This window comes from Halichondria panicea, chromosome 11 (assembly GCF_963675165.1).
Source record: "Halichondria panicea chromosome 11, odHalPani1.1, whole genome shotgun sequence".
Classification (NCBI taxonomy): domain Eukaryota; kingdom Metazoa; phylum Porifera; class Demospongiae; order Suberitida; family Halichondriidae; genus Halichondria; species Halichondria panicea.
Genome location: NC_087387.1, coordinates 6,795,880 through 6,808,682, shown reverse-complemented (window position 1 = coordinate 6,808,682; position 12,803 = coordinate 6,795,880). Strand labels below are relative to the sequence as shown.

Here is a 12,803-nt window from a genome sequence, read left to right as displayed (position 1 = left end):
GATCAGTTCAAGTCAGCAAGATAACACTGAGAATCATGATTATATTAATTATGTCGTGTGTCAGTTGCATGTGTACATAACTCATTTGACTTTCGTCTTAATGATCCCGATGTGCAGTAACAAATATTTTCGTTGCTAACCTCCTTTATAGTTTTGGAAATATTAAACTTATATACGCTTTCCCATGCAGAGTACTCAGAAGATCTAAGAATCTGCTGGGACCCTTTTGATGTATGCCAACGACAGAGGGATCGAGGGACACATGACTACTGTTATGCATTATGATGCATGAGTACAATTAATGATTATGAATAATAATACAGTGCAGAATAAGAATTTAAAAGGATATGGGTAAACTGTTAATTTGGATCTCCACACGAGCCTCGTACAGTGGTTTGTTCTTTCGAACAATTTTGTAGAATCCCTCTTGTAACTTGGGCAGTAGTGGCGGGAAACATATCAAAGCAACAAACAACACTAACATGATGTTAAAAGTTATCACTGATGAGTAGAAAGGTACGGTCAATGTCGGTACCTCGAAATAGAAGAAGTAATATATTACAAATCCCAGCACCATCACTGGGATGATTAGATAGATTAGTATACGTAAAGTCTTCGTGGTGAAGGATTTGCTCTTTATGTTCCGAGTTAGCACAGTAAGCATCAACACAGCTGCCATGAGCAAAGCTTTGGGACCGACAACTAGTCCAATTGTTAACGCTGGAATTCGACTTCCACATGTCCGGAAATAGTATAAAAATGTTGCATTTCCATCAATAGAAGTTGTATTAATTAGGCCAAAATGTTGAGGATTAAGTGTTGTCAGGATTGTTCCAAATAGCGCATCTATCAATAACAAAATGAATACAAACACGATGAGGTAGAAGTCAGTAATGAAGCGTCCTGGATTCAGATAGTGTGTAAATATGCGATACAATCTCCACGTTCGAACAGCCACTGTTCCGAAAGTCAGTGTAAACGATAGAGGCAGCATCCAGTACCAAGACAGGTTACACAGTGCCACAGTTACCCATGGAACATTACTCAGTAGTTTAGAAGACTGCAGAGTGAAGAAAAATATTGTTAGAATGAAACAGTAGCATCCGACGAACATGATTTGGTTTAGTTTGATGCATGATGCTTTAACGGACGGATGGGTCCGATATTTGTACGTGAGAAGATTTAGCACCACCAATACCACCAGTTCTATGATTGTAATAGTGAAGAAGATACCAACAACTTCATTGCTCACTGTATCTGCAGAATCAAACTTGTCAGGTATTGATTCCAACAGATTGTCTATCGGTATAAGCGTGTTTCCGTTCTTAAGATAAGCAACAGCTTTTGATATGCCATTTGTCACCTGTAGCACAGAAACAGATCTCAACCCAAATCCCGACTTATTGTCAAACGCAATTCTTCCTGACACACCCTTAAAATCCAAGCGATAGAACTCGTCTAAAATCATATCCGACACGGTTGTATTTCCGTATTTGTAAGTTCTGAGGTCAAGACTTTCTGTAAGGTTGTCTAAAACAACAGACCACGCCCACAGTGAATCGTAAAAGTACGAGGTCCATACGGAATACTCGATAGCGGGCCTGTTAAGTAGGCCGCTCTGCAAATTGCTTTCCTCGATTCCTTTTTGAATGAGTTGATCGTATTCGTTGAATGAATGTCTAGAATAGGTTGACGGTGACGACTCGTTGATTGCTGATAATCGATAGACAAGAAATAAACTTCTATCGAGAGCAATAGTTTTAATGTCTTTTTCGGAACATGTGTATTTTTTACCCTCGTAATAGAAGCTCACGTTACTAGCAATCTCATCGAATGTGTTGACGGTGACAATCCATTGGTAGGCTGGATATACCATCCCGAAATGTTGTGCTAGACAAAGAGTTCGTTGCGTGATGTTCTTCGCTGTTAGCAAGAAGTTTATCCGAAGGCCATTTTTTCGTACCAGTTCTCTTAGTGGTATGTAGGTATTGAACACAGGTGTAGAAACAATACTAAGTGTTCTGTTTAGTGATACAAGTTTTTGGACTTCACTGGCAATTGATGAGTAAAATGTACGAGTTTCTTCAAATAATACTCCCACTTTGGTCCAGCTGTTCTTTATCATTAGTTCCACGGCTAATTTAGCAAATTTTTCCGATGAGCTGATAGAGCTCAGAGCGTAACGATATGTAGTTCTATTGGCCAGTATCAGGCTGCCTCCGCTATGAACTGTCACTAATGACAGCTGCTCACGACCTAGCAACGAACCTACTGCAGCTGATGAACTCGAACAACCAGGACCTATAATACCAACCACTCGTTTGGGAGCAAATTGAGAATAGACATTGGCAAACACCGCCTCATAAGCTTTACTTGTGTGCTGACATCCACTGTTGTTGTGAATCAGTTCTATACGATATTCTGGTAGTATTGCTGTCTGATTATTGATCTCCTCTTTGGCCATTTCCAGTGCTAATCTGATCTGAGGTCCATCATCCCACGATGGATAGAATGGAGGCTCGTTGTACGGTAATAGACAAAGGATATGTAATGTTCTGTTCTTGGCACCAGCTGCAGTCAGTACCAATGTGGTAGCGAGAATGTAAGCAACAAATATTTGGAAGCTAGCCATCGATACTTGGCTTGTACATGAAGTTCAGGGCGTTAATCAGTGAAACTGTATGAGTGAAAACATATGTTATGAAAGTTCGTTTAGTTGGTGGGTGGAATGCTTTAAAGTATACACGAACCCTGGCCAATTATGGTAATAACCACAAGGGAATTATAATGTTGCACTTGCAATAACAAAATATCCCAGTCGGCATTTATGAGATAGTTAGACACTGTTTATGAGGTGTCTATGAGAGTATCCCGAGTGTAGTGAGGGTACTACGCATGCCTGAAGGCTTCTAAATCACATGCATGGACACCTCCAAAAAAGTGTCTAATTTGAGAATTAGATACTAGTGTAATACAACAAGTTTGACGGGATACTAAGTAACTGGTTGTATATAGGTATATACTAAGTCCCATAGTACACCTCCTCTGAGGCACTTTTCCCATGTATACTTCCCATGTATAACATAATTATATAGATCTAGCTATATCAACTAGTGTCTATTAGGCATCGTATGCATGGTTGACAAAAGTATAGGATTAAGTTAGCACTTATTATGAGAAGCACATGCACTGTAAGTTTCTCATGCTGAAACACCACTAAACTAAAACTATACCACCCTAAAGTTTTGCACTGTACAGCCACAGTACAATAAAGCTCTACCTAGCAACTCAGTTCACTTGCATGGAGCAGCACATTCACTGCATTTGGTATCTTACTTGTATAGCAGATTAACAGTATATCGCTCTCCTTGCTTGCAGTTGCTCTGTATCAGACTTTTGATATCAGCTATAGGCTTGTACTGAAGCCCTACAGAATCTACTAGTGCCCTACAGATGCACAATGAACCACCAGCATATAAGGACTAATCCGCGGCCAGGACTCGAGACAATTAATTTCATTGTTATTGTCAACAATAGGGTCATCAACACAATCACGTACACTTATAGCCACAGTATACTGCACACATTAATAATTCTCAGTACAACAGAACCACACTTATTGAATTAATCTCCTAGTTTAGTTCTAGTAAGCTCTGTTAGTTGGCTCTCCTGAGCTGAGCCAGCGGTTGACTATCTTTCACAGGAAATTGCCGCTGTGAACCTGTAGCACTCAACTTGAACCTCTTCGGGGAAGGCATCGCATTCTCTTGGGCATGATTATCCTCCGTGCATTTAAGAGCCTCTTTTCGTGAACATTGTGGTACCATAAATTGTGCCTTTTGCACAGACGCTAAAGGCACTCTATTATTTGCATTGCTCGCAGTTCCCACCATCTTCTCCTTGCTAGCTTGCAAGTTATACTGAGACTGAGAGGTGGTTCCATTTTTCACTGTTCCAATAGTTGGGCTGTTAGAGTTAGGTATAGGTGTGTGGTTAGCAACAGTAGGCAGGAGCAGGGAGCTGAGTTGGGGCAGCCAAGAGATGGGGATTTGATTGCTCAAAGTTGTTGCAGTAATGTCAACGTTCGGTTGAAGGCAGGTGACAATTTGGCCAGCTAGTAGAGCACTTTGGGAAATATTGCTAAAGTTAGAGATGTGGTTGGGAATCGAAACACTCGGTTGTCCAGTCCGTTCATTTATCACTGGAATCGATTTTTGCGATACAAGCGAACTTAGAACTTGAGAGGACAACGGTATACACATAGGAGCCATTGATGTTTTCAGGCCAGGTTCCATTCCAGGTATGCCAGATATGCCAGGTCCGGATCCAAGATCAGATACAGCAGGTTTCATCAAACTGGTGGTGGACATTTGCAATTGTTTCTCTTCTTCGTAGCGCTTAGAATATCCAACAGTAGTAATCATTTCGGGGCACTCGAGAATCACAGGAGGTGTCTCCGATGGCAGCTGGTCAGGAGTTAGTTTGGTGAGTAGATTTCCCATCATCAGCATGAGGTCCTTGGCAGTTTGGGTGACTCCTACTAGTGAGGGCGGCTCATCAGCTGCAGGTTTAGTTATAGGGTCAGAGTTCATTCGAGGTGTCGTCACAGTAGGTTGAATTTGCGATTCAATACTTGTCTTTGGCGCTGCTATCTGATTGGTCGTTGCACTGGAAAGGAGGGGTGCCATTGAATTAGTAGCTCTATGGAAGGGGTCCATAGATAACGGTGGTATTGGGGTGGCCGATAAAATGGGTGTGGTCTTGCCAAATGGAGGCGTGGCAGGTTTAGGTCGGATGGTACGTCCACCACCAAACACAGTCTCGACAGTGGAAGTGTAGCGCTGCACGAACTCACGGAACAATGGAGCCAGTATAGAAGAAGTCAAGGAACACACACACAGCATGCAAGTGATAAACAAATACAGTAGTATTAAAGCCAGATAGACAACTTAAAATAGCAGTGCTATATACTTCAGCTCTAAACATACAATGAAGTGCAATATACTGTACGTAGTTGAAGTACTGAATGGCATGCAGGAAGTATCACACCCACACCATGCATGTAGTGAGGCTAAGCTACAACATGCAGGGAGTTGACATGACTGCTAGTGTGGTAGGATATCATGAGGGTACTTGTGAACGTGCTTCATCATCTCAGCCTCAAATTCTCGTATCTCAGAGAAATAGTCGGTAGCTTTAGGAGCACCTGAAAACACACACACACACAGAGAGATTAGAACGCCATTCTAGGTCTACCATTACTACACTGACTTGATACATTTAGCACATGTACAGTGAAGGTTTCAAACTAAGCACACTTCATTACTGGCATATAAATTTCAATTTTAGGGGAATAATTAAGTAAGTGTACTGTCCCTTGCAATAGAGTACCTTTGCTAGTAGCTGCTGCTGTGGTGTCTATCCTTTCACTACCAGCTGGGCGTTTCGGATTAGCCCCGCCCCCAAACGATATACTTCTCTTGAAACCAGTCTCCTTAACCTTCACAGGGGTCGCAGGTGCAGAGCTGGGCTTGCTGGATTGACCCTTGACCTCGTACTGATGGATAAACGGGCGGTTCTTCCCGAATGAGGGCCGTCTTGTGAGAGCAACCCCAGAGAGGGAGGACTTGGCAGTAAAGAGAGAGGTGGGGCAGTCACTCTTGCGGGTCACAGCTGCATGAGGAATAAATAACAATGAGTAAAGTTTGACTGTTTGTCTCTATTGCATGGAACACTGTCAGGTAATAAATTTGGCTCCAGAAGTTCTATGGTCAATTATGGCTTCTGATTTATGTTGAGTATAGGAACTAAGTTTTGGCATGCATTATTTGAGGGGTTGTTTAAGGTATTATAGATTGGACTGTGGTGACACCATGAAGCCGCAAACAGATTGAAACCAGCACGGGTTTATAACGCTGTGTTGTGATAACAAGCACTTAGCAACTATAGTATTTCTGGTACTGCATGTTGTTGAACTCACGCAACACGTCGATCTGTTCGAGGCTCGGACCACACCAGTAATAGCCGGGCATCTTGCGATGGTTGGGAGCAAGGAACGTCTTCTTACGTATCAGGTTGAGAGTGGTGAGAACATTGGCTATGTCGTATAACCTTCGAACTTTGGCTGTGTGTGTGTGTGTGTGTGTGTGTGTGTGTGTGCAATCATAGAGTATAATATTAACGACTGTACGCATATCACTATAATTATACGTATGTTTATTTCTCACAAAAAGAAACGTGTATTTGCCTGAAATTAATCTAAACACACCGTAATTATTGTAGCTCTAGTTATGACAATCGGACAATAGTTATGGGCAGTCAACATTGAAGTGTACAGTAGGAGCTAGCACTCACTCTTGTTGGTGGGTTGTGTTCCACCCGAGGTGGAGTCGTAGTTGTCAGGCATGAGTAGACTACCAGCACACTCCAGGGTCACCTCATGGCTCTGGGAGGTAACAAAGGTAGAGAGAGATGACGTATGGGAGGCAGCAAAGATGGAGGTGGTTTACTTATACAGTGCACACTGTATCACACAATCATATGACAATGCTACCACATTTATAATCAATTCTGGTTGTTATTGCTACAGTCTCAACAACAGTTAATTTAGTTAATTTACAGGTATGTTAATGGATATTTCTTTCGTAGATTGACCTACGTACGGGTGTTATGAGGAAGAGCATGACAAACTTCTGACAGAGCACGCCCAGTGACTTGTCCCAGCGACTCACAGGGCCGTCCTCACACATCACACTCTCCACACCCTCACTCAGCTCAGGTGCATCCACCCCCTCAAACTCGTACAGTGAGCGGAAATCAGAATCATCTCGTGCCATGGCCTGGAATGGGAATGGGCCCCAGTAAGCATGCACAGGTATCGGGTATATGCTGTTTAGCAAGGAAGTACGGGTACACTAAATGTATACTGTTAACATGAAGCAATTAAGAGGTCAAGAGTGTGTGACTGTTAGTGTACACTGTGAATACTCGCACGCACACACGTGCACACACGCACGCACACGCACAGCACGCACGCACACGCACACACACGTAATGCACAGTGTACACAAGTGTGGTTGTTTTGGTTGCTTTTTTGTCAAATCTCAACCATAAATCTGCTACACATGAACAGCATGCTTGTTAACTCTGTACCTTTAGTTTAGCGAGTGTGACCAGTAGGCAGTCCTGTCCCAACCACATGTACCAGTTCTTAGACTGCTTGACGATCATCTCCAAGCTCTCGAGCACGTTGATGATGTCATAGATCCTCCGCCTGTTAGTGCCGAGAGTGGCGGCCACAGTCTCCAGGCTGAACTCACATCCCACACCAACATCAGTCTCAACTATCGTGAGAAATCTGAGGCAGGAAGAGAATGGTGCAAGCAACATCCATTATAAGACATTGTATAGTAATTGTGAGAAACTACATGTAAATAATTACGTCATACTAGACTATGAATGTACCAGCTAGTACACAAAACAAATGAATATAGAACTGTAATTTATGGGCGCAAGTATAATAGACTGTACATGTATTATAAGACAATACACGTCACATTGTACTAGTTGTATGGAGGTATGAGATTACCTTTGACAGAGCAACGAGAGTGACTTGTTCTTGCGTCCTGGTTGCTCGTCCTCACAAGCCACACCCTCCACACCATCACCCCCACCAGATGATGGACGCTTCACCTGTACCGCCAGGGGAAATACTGTTATATCAGTGCTGGGAAATACATAGTATAATTATGTGTTGTGATTGTCAAACAGTTTGTTCTAGTGCAACTTTATTATCTTTATTTGCTCAAAGCTTTGCAAAAATTCCCTCAATTTGCACCCATTCAAACAGAAGAGGAGCAGAGGACATAATTATGTGGTACATGTCTCCCTGGCCTTGTGCATGTTAGAGCTAGTGAAGTCTCTTACCTTGGACTTCTTGTGAGTGGTTATTTGGTATTCTCTGTCAATGGCACGCTCGGCTGCTGCAGCCGCTACCAGGACCTTGAGGTTGGTGGTGGGCGTCATGGGTGGACCTGTGTGATGTGTGGTGGTATGTGTGGTGTGCGTGGTGTGTGTGTGGGTGTATGGTGTGTGTGGTTCACCAATACTATGAACAACAATCACACAATACTAAAATCAGGTGATATACGATATGATATGCGTTCGCTTTCGTATCAACTCTACACATGTAGTTAGACTGGCGGCGACAGCCGCCCGAGCGTGTAGCGCGAGCGACTGGCAAACTGCCTCTCAGTCACTCGTCTCAGCGGAAGTGTAATAGATCGTATGACACTACTAAACATGAATATCTTTATAGATAATGTGGTTAAATTTTGCTATGAGATTCAGCTACTATGGAATGCACTGAATCCCCTGAAGTGTAAGTGCGGTTACAATTACAGGGCTAATATGACGTTGAGCAATCTGATAGGCTGCAATGCTCGTTGCAGCTGAGACGAGTGACTGATAGACAGTTTGCCAGTCCCTCGCGGTACACGAGGGGCTGTCGCCGCCAGTCTAACATGTAGTCATGTGCACTCATGTTCACCTGGAGTGTGCCCCGTCTTGTGTGGTGTGTTAGGGTCCATAGTTAGGGATGAGGTAATGCCAACACTGGTAGCCTTGGTAGCTGCTGGATCAGATGAAACACTAGCGTTAGGTCCGCTCATTTACCTGTGTGCGTGTGGTGTGTGTGTGTGTGTGTGTGTGTGTGTGTGTGGGTGCGTGCGTGCGTGTGTGTGTGTGTGTGTGTGTAAGACAATATTCAAGCTCTAGTAAGAAAGTGAACTTGACATTGTACATGTTGTAGTACAGTATTTATATAGAGTCTAGTAAAGCAGGAAGTAAAACTAGTTGGCAAGGAACAAGTGAACAAACTCAAGTTTCTAGTTCAAAACTAGACAGAACAAAACCTACTTCTTTCTTTTCTCAGTTTTCCTCTTTCTCTCTTTTTCTCAGTGCCTGTATTAGCATTCAATAGCTTCTTTAAAGTCTACAAGAAATTCCCGCTATATGTTGGAACCCGCCAGCACCAGAATCATGAGTTGACCAATCAAACGATGATGGGGGCGTGGCACTCGGCCACATGGCAGATGACCAGCCCCTCCCCGTACAGTATCCCTGGAGCGATTGCACGTGCGCAGAATGCAGCCCGATGGGGACACAAGTACAGCTCAAGTCATGTTTACAGCCAGAATTATTTTCCTGAGCTTTTATTCTGTCTTCAGTCATAGTGAGTGTTTTGTGTGCAGTAGATTCCCCATGTAGAGCTTACAATAATTATTGCTGTATTTAATACTGTAATTATATGTAAATGACAATCACTTGTAATGCCAATAAAACAATCTCTGTTAACAGTACCTACATAATTATAGCTAATGACAGTAATCAGTATCTCTGTGCTAACAATAGCCACTATTTTTCATTTTAGCAGTTTTTAGTTGGTAAATAAACAATGTGTAATGTGTGCCGCAGATACATATGGATGCTGTTATTGTTCAAACCATATAGTTTGTGTCTAATTTTGTAAATAGCTAGAACACAAATGAAACTTCCTGTCATCAGGTTTCAGGTTTCACTGTTCGTCACTGTTTGCATAAGTAGCTATTGTAAACGATATAAGTTGCTACACAAAATTAGTCAGTCTGAAATTTACAATGGCTAGTATGCTGATCTCGGTGCTAGTAGCTACTTTCATAACACAAGGGACAGCACAAGGTGAATGAATTTTGTTTGAATATTTGTATTAACGTGAATAGATTACAGATACTTGCACTGTCGCTGGTGAGTTCGAGTTGAATCTTGATAGCTCAGTCAGTATTTGTCTGTCTTCAAATTCAAGTTTAAGTTTAAAATGGACCAGCGTATGTTCTTCTGGATGGACTATCACTCATGCCAAACTGGCTTGTCAACAGAATAGTATGGATTTTCAAGGTACGTACAATAAGTGTTCAAATAATCATAATTATGTCTGTGAACATATTAGGGGCTCAGGTAGCAGTGGTTGATAAAGGGAACCCTACAACTTGTGTAACGTTCCCCGACTGCAATGGATATGAACAGAACCTGACTGAATGCATTCGTGGACACTCTTTTGATCTGCTATCAACTACTAGCAGTAACTTAGCTGGATTTATGTGTGGTAAGAAAGTTATACTGTCTATAGCTCTCTATATATACTCTTATTATGAGGCAAGACGTTTACAGGTTGTTCCAATGGTGATGTTCGATTCAGAGACCAACCAATTGAAATGGATAACTCAGTAAAAGGAGCAGTGCAGCTTTGTGTCCATGGAGAGTGGGAAACATTGTGTGCAACTAAAAATAATTGGTTAAAACAAATTTCAAATACCATTTTCGCTCCATATGTGGTTTGTCGACAACTAGGCTATTCTGAAAGAGGTATAATATCTAGCATGCTATCTGTTATCATGTGTACATACAGAAGCTGCAAGAGGTTCAGTCTGTTCATCTCTACCAACACCACCTCATTTCATTAATCCTATGTGTAATGGAGCTGAAAGAAGCCTGTTAGAATGTAGCAGAACCAATCAAGGAACCACCTGCCCCAAACTGTCCTGTACAGGAGACAATAGAGCGTATGGTGCAGTGACTTGTATTAAAGGTGAACAATTTATTACCATCTTGTATGTAATCATTCATGCACTGACAAGATTGCATCATTGGAACCACAAGACTGGTGGATGGATCCACGCCAAGAGAAGGACGAGTGGAGGTGTGTGTGGGTGGTCGGTGGGGCACAGTGTGTAGTATCAATCATCAAGAAATCACCGGGGCTGTCTGCTCTGAACTTGGATTTCCATCAAATGGTATGCACACTGTAAATTAGCTCTGTATTTTTGATAATTATGTGAGCTGAGTATTGAGGGCAAATCTGATAGCTATTAACTTATGTATTGTAATATAGGAGTTGAAGTTTTGAGGAATGGCACTACTACAGAGGGTACACCTGTGTATAGCTGTACACTAACAACCAGCAGTAGTCTGAGTTGCACACCAACTGTTAACGTCAATTGCGATCATTCCATGGATCTTGGTGTTGTGTGCAAGACACACCAAGATGTTATTGGCTCAGTTATTAATAGGACAATCGATCAAACCCTTCAGACATGCCCTGAACCAACCACGACCAGCGGAACAAATCAGCCAGCCCCCACCACCAGTGAAGTAGACCAATTCGTTACATTAGCTAATAATAAAATGATGGGAAGCTGTCCTACTGCTGCCTTGGGAGGATTGATTGGTCTTCTGGTGGTTGTGCTCCTAGGACTTGCTATTGGATTAACTGTAACTTGTTGTGTGTTGGGGAAGCGCTGGTCACAGAAACAGCAAGCTGAGTGAGTTCATTGAGCGTATGTGTTCCATTGAGTGTGTTGATAAATGCTTGTTGACAAAAGAGCCAGCTGAATAAGTTTATTTTGAAAGCACTATTCAGCTTATTTTCTTTCAGGCGTACATTGCATATACATTGTCCACTTTCAGTTCCAATATTAAGTATGAACACCTGTCTGCATGTCTGCATGACTGTACACAGATACAACATTTCTCAAGTGCAAAAGCTCTCAACAATTCAACGACAACTGAACAACCCAGTATACGATACAAGCATGGAACTACACAGTGCATACAGCTCCAGTGGACCCACCTACGAACAAGTTGCCAATGGCAATAAACAAGACCACACCTACTCAATACTTGAGCGCGATAAGAACATAAATCATCGCTCATTTCAGCTTAATCCTATAGATGAGGAGCAGAACTACCATGTGGTGGAGAGTGGAAGGTGTGTGGGTGTGGAGGGGGCAGGCTGCTGTGACGGTGTGTACAGTGAGGCTAGTAACTACGAAGTGCCAATGTCAAGCAAAACGGACAGCAAAGTATGGCTGTGTGAAGAGGACTACTCCACACTCAAGCATTGAGAGAACTGAACATTTGTGTATAAAATCATACACTTGCTTTTGATCAAAACTTAGAAATTTCAAGTACATATAATCTGAGTCACTATAATAATTATTATATCATACTATTTTGAATACTTTATCACATGTTTTAATGATGTGAGTTGTGGTTGGAGTGATGTAGTTTTGTCTAATTGGTTCTGATTCTCTTAACTGTCTATAAATGGGTTTGGAATTCAGTTCCTCAGAGGTAATGTGCATAACAGACATGCATAATTATATACTATGATATTATCCTATGGATACTGAAGATTATCACGAGTCTGTGCCAGTAACTGCACGAGTGCCTGCAAGGCACGAGTGACAGTTACTAGGCACATTGGACGAGTGAATTATTATATGGTGGTGCAGTACACTTCTACATGTGCAATACTCCGCTCAAAGCACCCACTTCCAACACTGATGCCTGTTTGATGCGTTAAATATGAACACTGACAACCTCCTGACCCTCAGCTTCACTGCAAAAAGAGCACAGAAGTGATACAGAGCATCAGAAAACGAGAAAAGAGACTGATAAACATTGCAGTTGAAGACGAGTTTAAGAGAAAGAAAACAGCTAGAAAGACAAAGAAATAAGACTCTAGAACACCAAGAGAGCTTACAGAAGGCTACTTAAAGATTTTGTAGAGAACAGACAAGAAAAAAGACAAGAAAAACGTTGACAACCAGCAACCCGTTTTGAAAATGGATAGTAGGATAAACAGCATGTGCTTGCTTTCTATCATGCTCCAGTGTATCAGAAGAGGAAACATGCACCGCTATAACTGAAGAAAAGTGTGACAACCGTTTTTGAAGCCAAAACGACTTTATACAAGCCTGAACAGG

At 42.1% G+C, this 12,803-nt stretch overlaps 3 protein-coding genes across 9 annotated transcripts; 1 reads left to right on the top strand and 2 right to left on the bottom strand.

The window, feature by feature from the left end:
- Positions 1–6: 6 nt before the first annotated feature.
- LOC135344101 (gamma-aminobutyric acid type B receptor subunit 1-like) lies at positions 7–3,486 on the bottom strand. Its single transcript, XM_064541197.1, has 2 exons — positions 3,337–3,486; positions 7–2,677 (listed from the first exon to the last, which is right to left on the bottom strand). Exon 2 carries the CDS (start codon positions 2,630–2,632, stop codon positions 338–340), a length of 2,295 nt encoding a protein of 764 aa, XP_064397267.1. The 5' UTR covers positions 2,633–2,677; positions 3,337–3,486; the 3' UTR covers positions 7–337.
- Positions 3,487–3,534: 48 nt separating this feature from the next.
- LOC135344087 (transcription factor E2F8-like) lies at positions 3,535–9,055 on the bottom strand. Of its 2 annotated transcripts, none has more exons than XM_064541176.1 (11): positions 8,917–9,055; positions 8,549–8,673; positions 7,927–8,033; positions 7,589–7,692; positions 7,153–7,357; positions 6,663–6,839; positions 6,355–6,445; positions 5,981–6,124; positions 5,392–5,673; positions 5,123–5,206; positions 3,535–4,870 (listed from the first exon to the last, which is right to left on the bottom strand). In XM_064541176.1, exons 2-11 carry the CDS (start codon positions 8,667–8,669, stop codon positions 3,657–3,659), a joined length of 2,529 nt encoding a protein of 842 aa, XP_064397246.1. In that variant the 5' UTR covers positions 8,670–8,673; positions 8,917–9,055; the 3' UTR covers positions 3,535–3,656. The 2 variants fall into 2 exon arrangements, with proteins under 2 accessions (XP_064397246.1, XP_064397247.1); XM_064541177.1 differs by having other exon boundaries at positions 7,589–7,693; positions 7,925–8,033; positions 8,549–8,632; positions 8,917–9,021.
- LOC135344123 (scavenger receptor cysteine-rich domain superfamily protein-like) lies at positions 9,009–12,116 on the top strand. Of its 6 annotated transcripts, none has more exons than XM_064541235.1 (10): positions 9,009–9,232; positions 9,665–9,717; positions 9,759–9,783; positions 9,842–9,933; positions 9,986–10,141; positions 10,207–10,401; positions 10,445–10,624; positions 10,674–10,829; positions 10,928–11,357; positions 11,555–12,116. In XM_064541235.1, the coding sequence occupies exons 1-10, from the start codon at positions 9,060–9,062 to the stop codon at positions 11,937–11,939; spliced, it is 1,845 nt and encodes a 614-aa protein (XP_064397305.1). In that variant the 5' UTR covers positions 9,009–9,059; the 3' UTR covers positions 11,940–12,116. The 6 variants fall into 6 exon arrangements, with proteins under 6 accessions (XP_064397305.1, XP_064397310.1, XP_064397306.1 ...); XM_064541239.1 differs by having other exon boundaries at positions 9,183–9,232; positions 9,766–9,783; XM_064541240.1 differs by having other exon boundaries at positions 9,766–9,933.
- Positions 12,117–12,803: the final 687 nt, after the last annotated feature.

Coding starts and splice junctions, on each gene's coding strand:
- LOC135344101 (XM_064541197.1), bottom strand. CDS start 2,632: ATGGCTAGCTTCCAAATATTTGTTGCTTACATTCTCGCTACCACATTG.
- LOC135344087 (XM_064541176.1), bottom strand. CDS start 8,669: ATGAGCGGACCTAACGCTAGTGTTTCATCTGATCCAGCAGCTACCAAG. Junction 6,446..6,662: donor TGCTCTTCCTCATAACACCC/GTACGTAGGTCA, acceptor GTTACCTCCCAG/AGCCATGAGGTGACCCTGGA. Junction 5,207..5,391: donor AGCAGCAGCTACTAGCAAAG/GTACTCTATTGC, acceptor GTGTGTTTTCAG/GTGCTCCTAAAGCTACCGAC.
- LOC135344123 (XM_064541240.1), top strand. CDS start 9,060: ATGATGGGGGCGTGGCACTCGGCCACATGGCAGATGACCAGCCCCTCC. Junction 10,142..10,206: donor CTTAGCTGGATTTATGTGTG/GTAAGAAAGTTA, acceptor AGACGTTTACAG/GTTGTTCCAATGGTGATGTT. Junction 10,830..10,927: donor ACTTGGATTTCCATCAAATG/GTATGCACACTG, acceptor ATTGTAATATAG/GAGTTGAAGTTTTGAGGAAT.